Source organism: Pan troglodytes, chromosome 10 (assembly GCF_028858775.2).
Source record: "Pan troglodytes isolate AG18354 chromosome 10, NHGRI_mPanTro3-v2.0_pri, whole genome shotgun sequence".
Classification (NCBI taxonomy): domain Eukaryota; kingdom Metazoa; phylum Chordata; class Mammalia; order Primates; family Hominidae; genus Pan; species Pan troglodytes.
This window is the reverse complement of record NC_072408.2, coordinates 106,619,343-106,636,142: the sequence shown is the minus strand read 5'-3', so window position 1 is coordinate 106,636,142 and position 16,800 is coordinate 106,619,343. Positions and strand designations below refer to the sequence as shown.

The 16,800-nt window shown below is 35.2% G+C and overlaps 1 protein-coding gene across 15 annotated transcripts in view; it reads left to right on the top strand.

The window, feature by feature from the left end:
• The window catches only part of ANKS1B (ankyrin repeat and sterile alpha motif domain containing 1B), a 1,252,139-nt gene that overhangs the window by 176,290 nt on the left and 1,059,049 nt on the right, over window positions 1–16,800 (top strand). For 14 of the 15 annotated variants that reach the window (XM_001150610.7, XM_009426057.4, XM_009426061.4 and 11 more), the window contains exons 3-4: window positions 1,185–1,341; window positions 6,795–7,091. In XM_001150610.7, the coding sequence (XP_001150610.1) occupies window positions 1,185–1,341; window positions 6,795–7,091 (454 nt within the window). The remainder of the gene's footprint in view (window positions 1–1,184; window positions 1,342–6,794; window positions 7,092–16,800) is intronic. The other variant, XM_063786998.1, reaches the window with a different exon arrangement.

The window sequence follows — 16,800 nt, the reverse complement described above, 5'->3', positions numbered from 1 at the left end:
CTTCAAATGTTTTCATTTGTTACTTGCATCTAGAGTCTGATTTTATGAAATGTTTAAATGTAAATCTGTTATGTTCACCCTCCCCATTAGTGATTTGTTGTATGTAAGAAACAACTTTATTATATATTGTAATTATATATATTTTTTATTTATATGTGTCTGACTAGCATTTCATTTAGTGAGTTAATAGAATTTGCTTCTTAAATGCATCCAAATGAAAATACAGTTTTGTTTAGAATTACTGCTTTTGATTGTTGATATATATTTTGATATAATTTATGCTAATAATTATTAATTAATTCTAAGGTTGAGTAATGCATTTCAGGATTTTTACTTTGAAAACCTGGTGGGGATTAAGTTCAAAATTTTTGAGGTAGGATATATTGAATATGTGTTGAAATTGCATTAATGGTGGAACTTGTCTTTTAAATGAGTTTCCCTTTTGAAATAATTTTTTATGCTTGGAGAAGAAAGGTGAAGGAATACAGAAGTAGGAACAAGGAATACTCAAAGTGTGTTGTGTGCCATCACTGAGAAGTTATTAAAAATTTTATTATTATTATGTTTTAACCCTGGGCTAGTACTACAGTTAGCTTGTCAAGGGTCCCTTACATACTGCACTTTCTTTCTCTTTTACATACCCCTTAAATCTCTTATTCCAATTATCTGTAGGAATGATGTGTAAATTTTATAAATGTATCCTTGGTATTATAACTTTTTTTGGTGTGTGTAAACAAGGAATATACTTGTAACTTCAACTTTTCCTTCAAACTAAATCTCAGATATGGGCTATCTGGAAAGACCTCTTTTTTAAAAAAAAAAAATGGGAGTTGGTATCCTCTTCATTTTACTTAGCTCGTCTAATTAATGAAATAGGTTAAGTTTTGCTTATATGAATTCTATTAAGTAGTTTAATTGGTTAGTCAATGTGTGCTCTCGCTCTCTTTCTCTCTCTCTCTCTCTGTGTGTGTGTGTGTGTGTGTGGCATGGGGTGATGGTTTTCCAGGTAAGTAAAATAGCCAAATGTTGAGTAGGCAAAAACTTTGAAACCCAACTTTATGTCTTAGTACCTTGAATGATTACTTTAAATTCCCACCCAACATCTGGTATTCTTTTAAAATTACCTATTTAATACAGTTTGTCTTGCTCACCCTATTTTGTTGTTGTTGTTTTTTCCTTTTTAGGGACATAGTTCTCAAACTACTTCAATATGAGGCATCAACAAATGTAGCAGACAACAAAGGGTATTTTCCTATTCACCTGGCTGCCTGGAAAGGAGATGTGGAAATTGTGAAGATTCTTATTCATCATGGACCATCACATTCCAGGGTCAATGAACAGGTGCACTTGCCAAATGTTTGCTCATGATGTAATTTTTCTAGTTTTACAAAGGCAAAGCCATATTGAAAATGTGATTTTTTTATCTTTACCTTGCCCAAAGGCCTTTCCATTGCTGAATTTCCTAAAAGTTGAAATTTGAAAAATTCTTTGGTGTTTGGATATGATGTGCAGAGACTAAGTTGGGCATTTGTAAAGCTACTTTGTTAACGGGAAAATCCTACATAAAGGAAGTAGCTGAAATATTTTTGCCTGTCTTATATAATCAGCCATTTTATAGCCATTGAATATTTAAAGATAGAACAGAATTAATATGTGTAATGAGAATTACAATGTTTCTTAATACAATTTTAAATGCTAAAACAATGATATGCCTATCATTTGCATAATGCTTTACCATTTACTTAGCACTTTCATGGTTAAGTACTCTTGTGAATCAAAATGTGAAATATAGCATATACAGTTGCTTGTCACATATTAAAATTTTTTGATATATATATATATACAAACACAAACACACATGCCCAGAATAAGTTGAATAAAACACAGCAGCAGTATGATTCTGACAGTTAATGTATTTGTAAGTAAACAATATCTATATTACACATAATGGACATATTTTAAAAAGAAAACCAGTGTCAGTATTCTAAACAGATAGGACCACAGATTCCAGAAAGTAAAATATGGTCCCCTAATACAGTATGATAACAAACATGTTGAGCTCTGCATGCCCCCTACTGTTCCCATTTTGTAAAACTATATTTGAAAACCAGCAGGCAGTCCAACAATTGAATTACAATCACGGCATTAAGCTGCAGGTTGGCAGTTGTCCAATATCAATGCAAGTAGGTTACTTTAGGGCAAGCATATCTAATAAAGCACAATTAGCATATTGTTCAAATGGATGCAGACTTTGCCGGACTTTGAAGTTCAGACTGAAAGATAAAAAGTAACAATTGCTGTAAATAGCAAAGGGAAGAAAAATACATATTTTTTCAATGAAAATATATATGCAGTTGTTGAAAGGACTAATCAGGAAAACATTTTATTAATTGGAAAAGTATCTTATTAATATTTATCACAATAAAAATTTCCATGTTTACAGGTTACAAAAATGCAGAAATTTTAATAAGAATGCACCCAGTCTTTAAAACATGACAGATATGGCTATCTTTATCATCATATCATGCTAAAAGGAAATTTATGACAATGCTCTTCTCTTCCACAGAAAACCAACAGTTAGATCGTTTATGAGATGAGCCATCTGGTGGTTATTCTTAAAATTGTCTGAATACCGCAAAGCAAACCTGAAATAATAAAATGGAAAAACAATCCAAGGTTAAACAAGAGGATGTTAGTTTTTACAAACAAGATGTTTTTAAATGACATGAAAATAAGAAATAACATATAGTATTCACTGACATTGGAAAGTGAAAAGTTACTATATGTTTTAAAGAGAAATACTTGTTTTTGGTAATGTTGAATAGATCAATTATATTACAAAAAGTGTCTTTTTAAGGAGACCATATTCAAAGTTCTTTGTTCACCTCTGTTGCTTTGTGTTGCGGTTTCTATTGGCAACAAGTTGCAACTTTCTTATGATTTTTAATACCATAATTTTAGTATTTTTTCATTGTTATATGTATACTCTTTTAATGCTGATCGTAGTTTTCCCATTCTATGCCATTTCTCCTAAATTTTTTGATGTAGGATTTTTATTTTTATAGATAACTTTTAATTTTAGCTTTCTTTTTTCCTTCTGAATAGGACAGAATCTTCTTGTTAATTATAAACTTTTATGTATTTAAACAATAAAGGAAATAAAAATGGTAATTAGCATTTATTGAGACATAAGGTAAAGCGGGCACTGTTCTAAACACTTTCACCTCAAAAATACGATTTAATGAATTCTCACAATAATCCTCTGAATTGATAATATCACTCGCATTTTATAGTTGAGAAATCATGCTCTGTAAAACTAAACAACTTGTCGAAGGCCACATGTTACTGAGTGACTGAAACTGAGACTGAGACTCAGGACTTTGACTCCAGAGCCTTTTACACAATAACGCATTGGTATTGTCATCCTAAATCCTATCACTTAATGGATTGTTTACTGTGTGCCAGGCATTGTGCAAAATACTTCATCCCCGTTATCTTACTAAGCCCTAGATTACTATTGCTACTATATATATGGAGTTACAGCCTTAGAGAGATAGAGTAAATTGACCGTAACATCACAGCTACTAAGAAATGCAGCCAGTGTTTGAACGCAGGTTTTTCTGATCCAAAGCCTAAGCTCTCAACCAGTAATACATTTATGTTATGTTAAAATTATGCATTATAGTCAGGGCTTCATTCTGATTTCTGAAAGTTATCTTTGGTTTCTAATACAGCTTTCTTTAAAAATAATTCTATTCTACATTTTAATATTTAAAGTTTACAATGCATTTTAAAAATATGTTATCTCTTTTGGTTTATAAACTGTATTATAAGGTTTATAGGGAAAATAATATTCTCATTATACAGATAAGATAGGTTTGGAGAAATGAAGTAATTTACATGGTAACACATCAACCTAGGTCTTGTTCACCATTCTAAACAAAGTGGACTCTACCTGGATTATGGTTTTTATAATTGCCACATCCTTCTCTTTTATCATCTGATTATTTACTTTTTGCAATTTAAATTTCCTTTAAATTGAAAATTTTCAATTTCTTTAAATTTCATTAATCCTTTCTTCCCTTTACCTTCTCTTCCTCTTTTTTTTTTTTTCTTTATTTTAACATTAGGGCAAAACCCAGAGGGGCCTTATCTGAAAAACACATTGCCTTTGCCATTCACCGAAACTCGAATCCAACTCTTGTTAGATGTTTTACTCTGAACCAAGAGTTTTTGGTAAATGGCTTTTGTTAGCCAGTTTTGTTCTATCATCCATTATCTGGAAGGGTCCTAATGTTTCAGAGAATACCCATTTGGTAAAAAAGAAGGAATTAAAAAACTTTTAAGAATATTCTGCGTAGCCCTACTAGGAATTATTAATCAGTGCCTCATCACAACCTATTTATTTCAAATTAGATTATTTTAGATCACTTGTGAGCATACACAAATACACAATCATGCTCTCGTAAAAGTACCACCATTGTGGCGTCCACTGAGGTGACAATCCAAGTATGTGATGATCATGGATAAAATCTGTGAACTTTTTATCCTGAGTAGGTCTTGAATGATTGATATATTTTCCCTTGAGATCTGAACAGTGCTAATTGGTGTTACTAGAAAATTTTTCGATTTTGCTCTTGTAATTTCCTAGGCTCAGGGCTCTGGACCAGTAGAGAGGCCTTTGAGGAATCATTATTTCATTATTGGCCTTTCTGTTTTCTCAAAGAGATACTGTATTTTGAAAACTGAGATTGAATCCCTTTCAGACCAGGGGGAAATTTGGGTTGGTCAGGAGGTATATATCTGTATAATGTTTTCATGGTGTGAAGTAATAAGATTGGCTGTTTTATAAGCCTGATAAGAAAAACAGATAAGAAGACCAGGGAGTCTAAACCTGTATGTGATCATTGTTTATGAAGAAGTAGATTATAGTAATACTTTCAAACCAAGTAAAGAAGGACTCCTGACAAATGATGGAAGAAACAGTACCCTCAGCTGGATTCCCCATCTAACAGGTCTTAACTTTTCATTGATTGTCTTGAAAGAGTAGATTTTCCCTGTGGGGTTGACCTTCAAATGCTCTCTCTTGATACTTATTTGCAAGGTAAAGTAGTAAGAAGCCTTTCCTAGTGCTATTTTCCCCTTGTCACTCTACTCCTTTTTAAATTTTCAAATCTTCCCTCTAGACTCTCAACTTACTTGCATTCTTCTATCATCCAGGGCAAACTTGAGTTACTTTCTAGAACATTAAGATTTGTTTGGGTCTGAACCCTTCTTATCCTTTTATTTTCATCAGAACAGCTATCTAAACAGCTACTCCCTATTCTCGGTTGGTGTTTTTCTGAGCAAAACCTCTAGAAATTCTGCTTTCAGATCACTAATTCCCAGCTCTTCTTTGACAATATAGCAACACATGGCAGACAACATGGTATAGTGGAAAGAGCATGGGTTTTGGATTTGTCAGATCCAGCTTGTAAAATATCTTAATTCTACTTGGATGTGTAATTTAACCTTTTTGTATTTTAGTTTCCTTGTCCATGAAGTAGACAATTTTAATATAAATTTTGGAGAATTGTTGTAAGAGTTAAATGAGACAATATATATAGTTTTTAGGCACTCAACAAGTAGTAGTAGTAATAGTTCTTATTTTGGAAGGTGGTATGTGTGATGGTTAAGAACACCCACTTTGGGTCTTGGCTACTTGTGTTCAAATCCCGGTCCTACCACTAAATGGCTGTATAACGGAAGGCCAGTTATTCAACTATTCAGTGCCTCAGTTTTCTCATCTGTAAAATGGAGATAATGATAATAGTATCTATCTCATAATGAGGATTAAATGAGTAAACATATATAAAATGCAACTATGTCTAGTACATAGTGTTAGCTATGATGATAACTCTCATGGTGGCAGCTGCTCTTTCTTTCCAGAACCCTCATTTAGGGTTATTGCATTTTTGTTACTAAAATTTCTTGTTCATTTTTCTCCTGACCCTTCCATCTCCTGACATACCTATACACCATCTACCTATATTGCTCAAATAGTCTGAAGGGTCCCTCTGCCTTGCAACTGGGTTCAGTTTTCTGTATCTTAACATTTTTAAAAATCTTGATACATTTCTAGGAAAATCTCATTGATTTTCAACTGAACCCTTATAAGCTGCACATGTTGTACTGTGATACTCCTAGTAACTTGTCTGGGAACTGATCTAGGTCCATCCTCACAACCCATGATAACATTTCAAAAAGGTACTTTTATATCTTAAGGCCAAAATCTTTTCATTTTCTTTGCAAAGGAAGCAATGATTTGTACTTACATGGAAAATAAAATGAAACTTAATTTGGGAAACCTTTCTATAAACCTTTTGTTACCAAGAATTTACCTTCTTATCTGTCTTTTGGAAAGCCAGTCTATTAAAAGTCTGTTATAATTGTTTTGATCTCTCTTATTAATAAATGTCTAAAGATGTGATGCACCATGCAGATATCACTGTCCATCTGGACCCAGGAGGGCCTCTGACAAACATGGCTAAATCATTTATCATTTTTGGAAGTTGGCATATATGATTTAGGGAAATGTTGGATTGTTTTCGATTAAAGTGATATAAAAAAATTTTTTTTGATTCAATGAATCCTAGATACTTTTATCAAATATAAAATTCCATTAGGCATACTTGTTAAAATGGATAAATCTTAACTTACATTTCAAAGCATTGCAGGTTTTAAATTACTGTGTTAAGATTTTGATAACAAATTGAATTTCTGAAAATGTGCCTTTTTAAAAATCTTTGTCTTAGAACAATGAAAATGAAACTGCCCTACACTGTGCAGCTCAATATGGACACTCAGAAGTAGTTGCAGTTCTCCTAGAAGAGCTCACTGACCCGACAATTAGGAATAGCAAGCTGGAAACACCTTTGGACTTGGCGGCACTCTACGGACGGCTTAGAGTGGTAAAAATGATCATCAGTGCACATCCTAACTTAATGAGCTGCAACACTCGCAAGCACACGCCACTTCACCTTGCTGCGCGCAATGGCCACAAAGCAGTCGTGCAGGTGCTGCTGGAGGCAGGAATGGATGTGAGCTGTCAAGTGAGTGTGCTTTTAGCTATGCTTTAAAAGTGATGATGCTGTTGCTTGGCTTTGGGATTCAAATGTGAAAACCTGTATGTAGAAATCTTTTAATCAAATTGTTCACAAGTACTTTTGTAACTACTGAGTTCAGGGTACTATACCACCTACTTTTGGGAAATATGAAGAGCTACAAGGCATAATCTCTAACCTCATTCTAATTTGAGGGCTATACACATGAGAAGTTAGTAGATGGCAGTTGTGTGTGGTATCATTAGTAATTGTTTCCTTTGTCCCAATATCTAGCACACAGCCTAACATACAGTAGGAATCCAGTCAGAGTTTAATGAATGAATGGAACAAAATTCACTTTAACATTGTTGAGTATGTACTTTGTGTTTAGCATGTTGACACATTTAGAATTCAATTCTCACAACTGTCCTTTGGGATTGAGAACTATTAAATTTCAGTTAAGAGATGAGGAATCAGATTCAAAGATTTAAGAAATTTGTCTAAGGACACATAGTTGATAAAACCGGGATGTGAATTTAGACTTACTGATTAAAGTCCAGGCCTCTTTCCACCGTAATGTACTGTTTATACATAACTAATGAAGGAATGATCACTATGCCTAAGGACACTCAGAAAAAAAAAATGGAAAAGGTGTGATTTGAGGTGAGCTTTGTAGGAAGAATAGGATTTGGATAGGTTTTGTTTCTCCACAAGGAATGGTCAACCTACTTTAAAAAGTTTAATTTAATTTAGTATATTTTATTATTATTATTATTTTCAGACAGAGTCTTGCTCTGTTGCCCAGGCTAGAGTGCAGTGGTGGGTGGCGTGATCTCAGCTCACTGCAGCCTCCACCTCCTGGGCTCAAGTGATCCTCCTGCCTCAGCCTCTCCAGTAGCTGGTGGGACCGCAGGTACACACCACCATGCCCAGCTAAGTTTTGTATTTTTTGTAGAGATGAGGTGTTGCTCTGTTGCTCAGGCTAGTCTTGAACTCCTGGGCTCAAGCAATCCTTCCACCTTGGCATCCCCAAGTTCTGGGATTATAGGTGTGGGCTACTGGGCCTGGCCACAACCTACTTTTGATATCTTGTCTTAAGTTAGCCCCAACTCCAGGGTTAGTCTTTTTTTTTTTTTTTTTTTGCCTTTTCCTCCTTTCATGGTTATTTCTTGGCTTCCAAGTTAATGGCAGCATTCTTATCTTCCAGAGACTTTTTTGCTTTCTGTCATATTGTGACCTTCTCCCCTTATTAGTAAGCCATTGATGTGCAACAAACTATCCCAAAACTTAATAGCTTAACACAATAACTATTTAGCTCATAATTCTGTGATTGGCAATTTAGTCTAAGCTCAACTGATGGTTCTTCTGGTCTTGGCTGTGTTCTCTTGTGTGTGAAATCAACTGCAAATCAGTTATATGTTTCTGTTTCAGAGGCTGGCTGGATGTTGTCTAGGGTGATAGGTGAGACTGCCACTTCTCTGTCATGATTCAGCAGGTCAGCCTGGGCTTACTCACATGGCATGCATGGTTCTGAGAGAGAGAACAGAATTGTACAAGGCTTCTTGAGGCCTAGGCTTGGAACTAGCACACCTTCACTTCTGCCATGTTTGCTTGGCTGAAGCAAGTCATAAAGGCAACCCATATTCAAGGAGTTGGAAAATAGAGTCTACCTCTGTATTAGAAGAGGGTGTGAATTGTAAAAGGGTGTGAATACCCAGAGGGACTAAATGTGGCAAATGTTGCAAATAATTACACACTCCAGGTGGAATGTGTGCTCACAGATGGGGTTATTTTTCCTAGGAATTGTTCAGAGATTGAATCCTGTATTTCCAGAGTTTTCTTTATTGAATTTAGAAAAATCTCAGGCCTTCCAATCTCAGTTTTAAGGCTAGCACCCTGAACCAGAGCTTGCTTTAGAGCTTTGCCTGCATTATTTAGTAGTTTAGATATTTGTAATATCTTTTCTCAATTTCTTATTTATTCAACTTTGGCAGCCTCTCAAAAAAGCATAAGAATTTTTTCTAACAGTCATATTAAGGAAAAACAGTCTCTCTCCTCAAAGGGGTATTGAAAATAAGTAGGTATGCTTACTATTGTAGGTGACTCACAAAGTTATTTTCCTAAAAGTTGTTTAATGATAAACTAGATGTTTATTGTATAAATGTTGAATTTCTCTAATCTGGATGTACTGCTTTCACACTTCTGTAATATTTTTAAACTTGATTGCACAGACTGCAATATAACCAAGGACTTTCCCTCTGACTGAGGTCAGTAAGCTTCTTGGTATCCCTGACCAAGATCCTTTCATGTTTTGTACTAGATGACATGACCAGAAGGGAAAGAGTTTAAATTCAATTTTATAAATGTATATGATGTGTCCTTTTTTTCTGCAAAGCACTGTATTTTGTGCTTTTGGAGAATAAAAAACCCAAACTATCCCTGCCCCACGCTTAGTGGAGGAGACAAAAAATTTGCAAGAATAACTCCCATCCGTGACATATAATAAATGCTAAAACAAAGAGCTGTGGATCTACGGGTAAGGAAAATATGGATTTTAAGAGGGAGAACATGAGAAGTCATTGATGGAAGTGACATTTGAAGAGGACCTTTGAAAGTCCAACACGACTTTGAATTTTAGGTGGCCTTTAGCTTGCATATGTGCATTATTTGGCTAAAGAGTATTTTAAAATATTGAATTTGAGTGCTTTCAGATGGGGTAAATGCTTTCCAAGGCTCCGACCTCATTCTACCATTTTATATCATTACCATTGTCATTCCTTTAGATTGTCTGCTTGGTCCTCACCACATTTAGATTTGTTATTCACATATCAGAAGAAAGGCAGACAATATGCTTAGATCACTTTGAACACCTAATCAGAAGTATCGGGGTGATGTCTGAGCAAGGTGGACAACTTTTGTGTTGCTATAACCTCTTCTATTGACACTCATTATAAGAATTCTAGGAAGTAGAACTGACAACATCTTTCTAAAATATATCTCAATGAAATGAATCTTCCATAATATATTTAGCCTTAGTTGATATTTTGCTTTTGTTATTGTTGCTTTGTTCATAGAAAACATGTTGTTGTTGTTTTTTTTGGTCTCATTGCCTTTTTTTGGGGGGGGGTGAATATTTAATTTTATTACTCAAATTAATTGTTACCAAGTTTTTCCCATCAGACTCAGTGCAAAATTTTTGAATATCAAGTAGGTTTGTTGATATTCTCACTGGCTGAGAGTGAACAATGTAGCTAGTAGCCTCAAATTGTTTCAGTAGATTTAATATTCATTAAACTGCTCTAGCTAACCTGTTGGGAATTAGTATTAAAAGTAATCCCATTTGGTAAATTATAGTATTGTACTTTTAGACTTCAGTTACATTCAAGTTATTATGAATAAATCTTTAAAATTTATAGATGGCTTTTGAGGATCTTGTCTTTTCCTAGTAATTACATGTGATTTTATTTTATTTTACTTTTTTTTTTTTTAAAGGCAGGGTCTTATTCTGCCACCCAGGCTGGAGTGCAGTGGTGCAATCATGCTCACTTCGGCCTACAACTCCCAAGCTCAAGTGATCCTCCTGCTTCAGCCTCCTGAGTAGGTGGGACTATAGGCATGTGCTGATGTGCTCGGCTAATTTTTTTAGTTTTTGTAGAGAAAAGGTCTCACTATGTTGCCCAGGTTGGTCTCGAACTCCTGGGCTCAAGTGATCCTCCTTTCTTGGCCTTCCAAAGTGCTGGGATTACAAATTTGAACCACTGCACCTGACCTACATATGTTTTTAAATGCAGCATTGATGTTAATATTTGCTCTAGAAGTTTATTTTCTGCATCATTACTCTCTGAGTAATTTTAAATTATAACACATATTTAAAATAGTAAGTAATACTTTGGGCAAATTTCATATCATCTTTACTTATAAACCCTTTAGTCTTTAAATATTTTTTAATAAAGAGAATCAGTCAAAGTAAGATATTAAGAAAGTAGGGTTGAATGGGCAATTTTCTCTTGAAGTTAGCAATTATTTTTATGAATTTTGAACTTGATTTTGGGTAACCAGATAGCGATAGTGCCATATCATGCTAGTGCTTTCATTGTGTGAGTTTCTTGTAAGTTTCTCTCATAAGACTTGAAGAGTTAAAGAACTAGTACAACCTTAAGCCAATTAGACTTTATGTGACTATTAAAGGAAATGAAAGTAAAATTACAGAAAGTTAATAATAAAAAATACAAGTTTCCATGCTAAGAGCTGTTAAGATGCAAAACTAAGTAAGATACAGCTTTTGCTCTCAAAGGCTTATAGTGGCACCAGAAATAAGATATGTACATAGGCGATAATTATCCATTATAATCCATTTACTCTCTGATTTCCCTAGATGATAATTTCACGACATCTCTATTCCAAAACTTCAACACCTCCTTCTCTATCATCCCTCTCTGATCATGATACTGCTTTTATTTCACTGAGGAAACCACAAGCAATCACAAATTTCCACCACCACATCTGCCAATGTACCTGTGTCTACTTTCCTTCCTGGTGCTTTAAATGAACCTTTCAGGTTTGTATCTAAGGCTAATTCCTCTCTACTTGTTCATTGGATCCTATCCTTTCTTGTCCACGTGGGAACTCTGACAAATATTTTCTGTCTTTAATACCATAAGTTTTTTCTTTCTCAACTGTACCATTTCCATAAGGATGCAAAGATGTAATATTTCTCATCTTTTAAAAACTCTCTTGATCTCACATTTGCTTCTCCTTACCATCCCCTTTCTCTGACCCCTTTGTAGCAACGTAGTTAGAAAAGCTTGTTTTTACTCATTGTATCCAATTTCTTTCCTCCATTCTCTCTTGAGGCCACTCTAACTCCCTCACTTTTAAAAGTCCTTGTTTTTGCCTTTGTCAAGTTGTCTAATGACTGACATACTTTTAGATCCAACAGTCAATTCCTGCTTCTCCTGTTACTTGATTCATCATCAGCACTGACAAAGTCAGTATCTGTCTCTTCTTTGAACCACCGTTTTCTTTTGACCTCTGAGATACGACTGTCTTTTGGTTTTCATTTAGTTCACTGGTGACTTCTTGAAGAAGCTGGGGGAAGTATGTTTGATGCTGTAAGTTAGCCTGGGAATCTCTGCTGCACGTGTCTATTATCTTCCTCCTGGGACTAGGCAGGGGGGCATTGATTGTGCATAAGAGAGAAAGCTCAATCATGCAAGCACAGTTTGGGCCTCTGCTTGCATCATGTTGGTTACCATCCATTGGCTAAATCAGGTCACAAAACCAAGCCTCAAATAAAGAGGTAGAGAAATATACTCAACTCATATAAGTGGAAAGAACTACAAAGTCATACGGCAAAGAGCATATAAAAGGAGAGGCCAATAATGTAATCTATCGTGTTCCTATTCCATAGTTAACTGCCCTCATCTTCTTGATCTCTAAGCATCGGAGTGTCCCAGGGCTTAGTACTCAAACATCTTTTCATCTCTGTCTGTACCTACTTCCTCATTGACCTCATCCAATCTCTTGAGTTCCAATATCATCTTTATCTGACAATTACCAAGTCTATTTCTTCATCTCAGACTCCACCCTAACTCTAAATTTGTGTATGTAATTCCCTACTGGACATATCTATCGGATGACTAATAGGCTTCTCAAACTCAGCATTTCCAAAGCTGAAAATGTAGCATCTGTACCCCTTTCTTCAAAAATTTGCATATCACCTAGTCTTTCCCATTTTGTCAAAAGGCAGTGCCATCCTTCTAGTTGTTTGGCCCAGAATTTTACGGTTTCTTTCAGATTTTACATTCAGTTCTTCAGCAAATCCTATTTGTTCTGTGCTCAAATTGTATCCAGAATTTCACTACTTTACATTATCTTCAAGATTAACACCATAGTCCAAGACCTAATCATCTCTTGCTTCCTGACTAGTTTTCCTCCGTTTTTTTTTTTTTTTTTTTTTTGGCTTCTGTATTGTCTGCTTAGGTTGCCACAGCAAAATATTATAGGCTGAGTGGCTTAAGCAACAGAAATTTATTTTCTCACAGTTCTGGAGACTACAAAGTCCAAGATCAAGTTCCGGCCAATTCCATTCCTGAGTGAGGGCTTTCTTCCTGGCTTGTTAGATGGCTGCCTTCTTGTTATATCCTCACACGGCCTTTCTTCTGTGCGTGAATGGAGAGAGAGTTCCCTGATGTTTCCTCTTTCCCTTATAAGGACACCAGTTCCATTGGATTAGGGCCACACCCTTATGACCCAATTTAACCTTAACTACTTCCAGAAAGGCCATATATCCAAATACAGTCACACTGGAGGTTAGGGCCTTAGCATGTGAGTTTTGGGGCACACAGATATTCAGTCCATAACATATTCCCTTCAGTCTATTTTCAGTCAAACAGCTAGAAGTGATCCCATTCAGTCAGGTAATTTCATTTTCCTACTCAAAAACACTTCTATTGGTTTTCCATTTCACTCAGAGGAAAAGCCAGAGTCCTTATAGTGTCTGATAGGGTTTTATATTGCTTAGTTTCACTGTCTCTCTAAAGCTACCACCTACTCTTCTTTGCCCTTCTTCACTTAGCTTCATCCACAGTGACCTTGTTGTTCTTGTTGGAACACATTATGTACACTCCTACCTCCAGGCCTCTGCCTTATTAACCCTCATGACTTTCTTCCCCCTTCTTTCCTCAGGTGTCTTCTCCAATGTCACCTTAATAGTGAGGCCTTCCTTTACTTACCTTACTCACTACCCAAGCAACTCCCTTTCTTTCACTTTTAACTGAACCCTGGCTTCCCTATGAGGATACCCTAGCCCCTCCTGACTTCTCATGCCATGCTACCAGGCACTATGCTCCAGGAGGAAGAAAATTTGTTTCCTGCTCCCATGGAGTTATAGACTAGTAGGGATGACAGAAAATAAGCACATAAACAACATAAAAATGACAAATTGCAGTGAGTGCTATAATGGAAACAAACTGGGTGCTGTGATTGAGACGGAAGGGTCAGAGAGGTCTCTCTTTGGATGTGCTCCTTAAATGAGGCTAACTTTCTAAGAGGCTAGCCTCAGAGGAGTAAGAGATGAAGCCATGAGATAGAAGGGCTTACAAGAAACAGAATGTAGGGAGAGAGAAGAGGCTGATTAAAGAATATTCAGGGAGTTTCTGGAAAAAGAGGTCTGTAAAGAAGCAGTTATAAGAGGAATGCCAAGACAGCACAATTTCATGTAATCAATTCATTTATCATATATTTATTGAGTGCCTACTATGTGCTAGAGGATATAGCAGTAACAAAACTAGGCAAAAATTGTGCCTAAAAGAGGGAAGATGACTTTTCATAAAACGTGGAATAAAGAAAAGTAAGATAGCGGATAGAAGCTTGAAGTGAAAGCAGGTTCACAGGAAGTTTCTTTGGTTGTTTGTTTTGTTTTTAAATAGTGGAAAGGTGTGTATGTTTATGGAGAAAGATTGCCTTGAAGATGCAAGAGGCAGAGATGATCAAAATTCAAGAAGCAGCAGAAAGTGATAGAATAAAGAGCACAAGTGGAGAAATAATGTTAATGAAAAGAAGGGTGCTTCCTTTGATATGAAGTGAAGGAAGAGAGAATGAGTAAAGACCAAGACTTGAAGTCCCTAGTTTAATAGAGGGAGATTTCTTCTTTTGAATAGCAACAATGGTATTCTGAATTATTTGAAGACATGTCATATTTCTCTTGTGCCATTTTCCTCCCAGTTTAAACATTCTTATAACCTTTATTCTTCACACGATGTTTTTCTAGGTCCTTTATTCTTTGGCACTCTCTTCTCTGGACACATTGTATTCTGTCATTGGTCCTAAAAATTAGATACCCACAATTGAACATACTCCTCTAGATATGGTCTAGCTAATGCAAAAGAGCTGCTGCCTTCCAACTTGTTCAGACATCATATGTTTGTTGTCAAACGCTAAGTTGAGTTGTTATCTTTTAAGTTTTTTTTTTTTTTTAATTCCAAGAGGTGCCCACGTGGCTAAGTACCAAACAGGGTACTAGGGAATTTTACTTCTGAGTTAAATGCCATTCTAGTTGTTTTTTCTTCATCTCCAGTAAGGTTATCTTTATTTACCAGTTGTTACAATAGTTGTGGGTCTTGCTTCTCACAGTTTTATGCTATCTGTGCTATTTTCTCTGCTGATCGTCACCACAATCATTATTGCTTATCATAATTGTTATCTTTATTTTCTCCTTTAATCAAGAATCGGTCTTTATCTCATTATTCTCTTTCGCAGGCTTCAGGATAATTATGGTTGGAGTGCTAAATTTGGAAGGGGAAACCAGTGCAGCTAAGCTCTGACATCTTTGCATCCCTTTTCCATCTGCTGTTTTGGCACTCTGGTAGAATAGATAACCTAAAAACGACTTTAAAACATCTAGAAATTTTGGATAAAATATAACAAACATCCCTTTAAATGCACAACTGAGCTTCCATGGAAGTCACAGAAATATATAACGCCAAAAAGAAGGGAAGCTGAAACCCAGGGCTGTAAACATGAACGTCATCTTCTCTCCCTTTTGCTTGCGACTTATCTTGTTTTTCTCAGCTTTGGTGCTACCAAGGCTTGACTTTAACAGGCATTTCCAATCAATGAGAGAATTTCTTTTGCTTTCATCAACAATTCAGTTATTGATGTTAACATATATATCATTTCAGTACTTTTCGCTCAGCTGTTTTCATCACTGTGTTCAGAGGTTTGTCTTTTTTTTTCCCCCTAAAAGGTGCTGAGATGTTATGAGTGCTTTATGTGTGGTTACTGGATAAGTTTTGAAATGTCACTGTGTTATAAACTGCATGATTATCGATTTTGGAAATTTTGTTTTTTTTAAATGATTAATTTAAATAAAATGGAGAATTTTGATCCATAAGAAAAGCAGGACTGAAATCTCCAGGGATGGGAGCCTTTGGGTTCACCTTGTTCAGTGTTGTTTCTTTGTAGACTTCCTACTTCCTTGTAAAATGTTTTGGACTAAATATTTCACAAGAATAGAAATTTTCAAGGTCTGGCCAGTTATGGGTTGTAGATTTGGGGCAGAATGCTGAGATGTACAGAATAGTGCTCATTTGAGTGAGAATATTAGACAATTACACACGGACTCTGTCTAGGGTGTGATAAGCCACAAGGCACTTGATTTTTTTTAAAATCTTACTTTACACCTTGGCAAAATATTCTTAAGTTTTTCTAATCTCTGATGAAAAGAAGGAAATTATTACATAATTAATCTATATTTTGAAAAGTCCATGGGTTTGACATATTTACATTCTGTACACTATGTGACAACATTGTGATAGCAGTAAATAGTTCTTGGTACCATTGTTTACCTTAGAATTATGAGACCAATCCATTCCATTTGACAGTTCTCATGTTCTCTTACCAAAGAAGCTAATTACAGCAACCTTGAATTTGTAAAAACAGATTCATTTTTACAGGCTAAAAATGTTTATCATCTACTAACCTTTTCTGTTTTTATTGAAGAATTCTGTGTCTTCTTATTGTATGAAAACATTAGTTCTACTTAACATAGCATTTTTATCTTGGAATAATGTAAAGGATATACATGTATGTAATTAATATTAACATAATTGAGGTTACTTTTAAAATAGGTTTTCTAATTGCTTTTTTAATAGAAATATTATTGATAATACTTGTCATTACTTTATAGTTTAATAAAACACTTAAAAAATCTTATTTG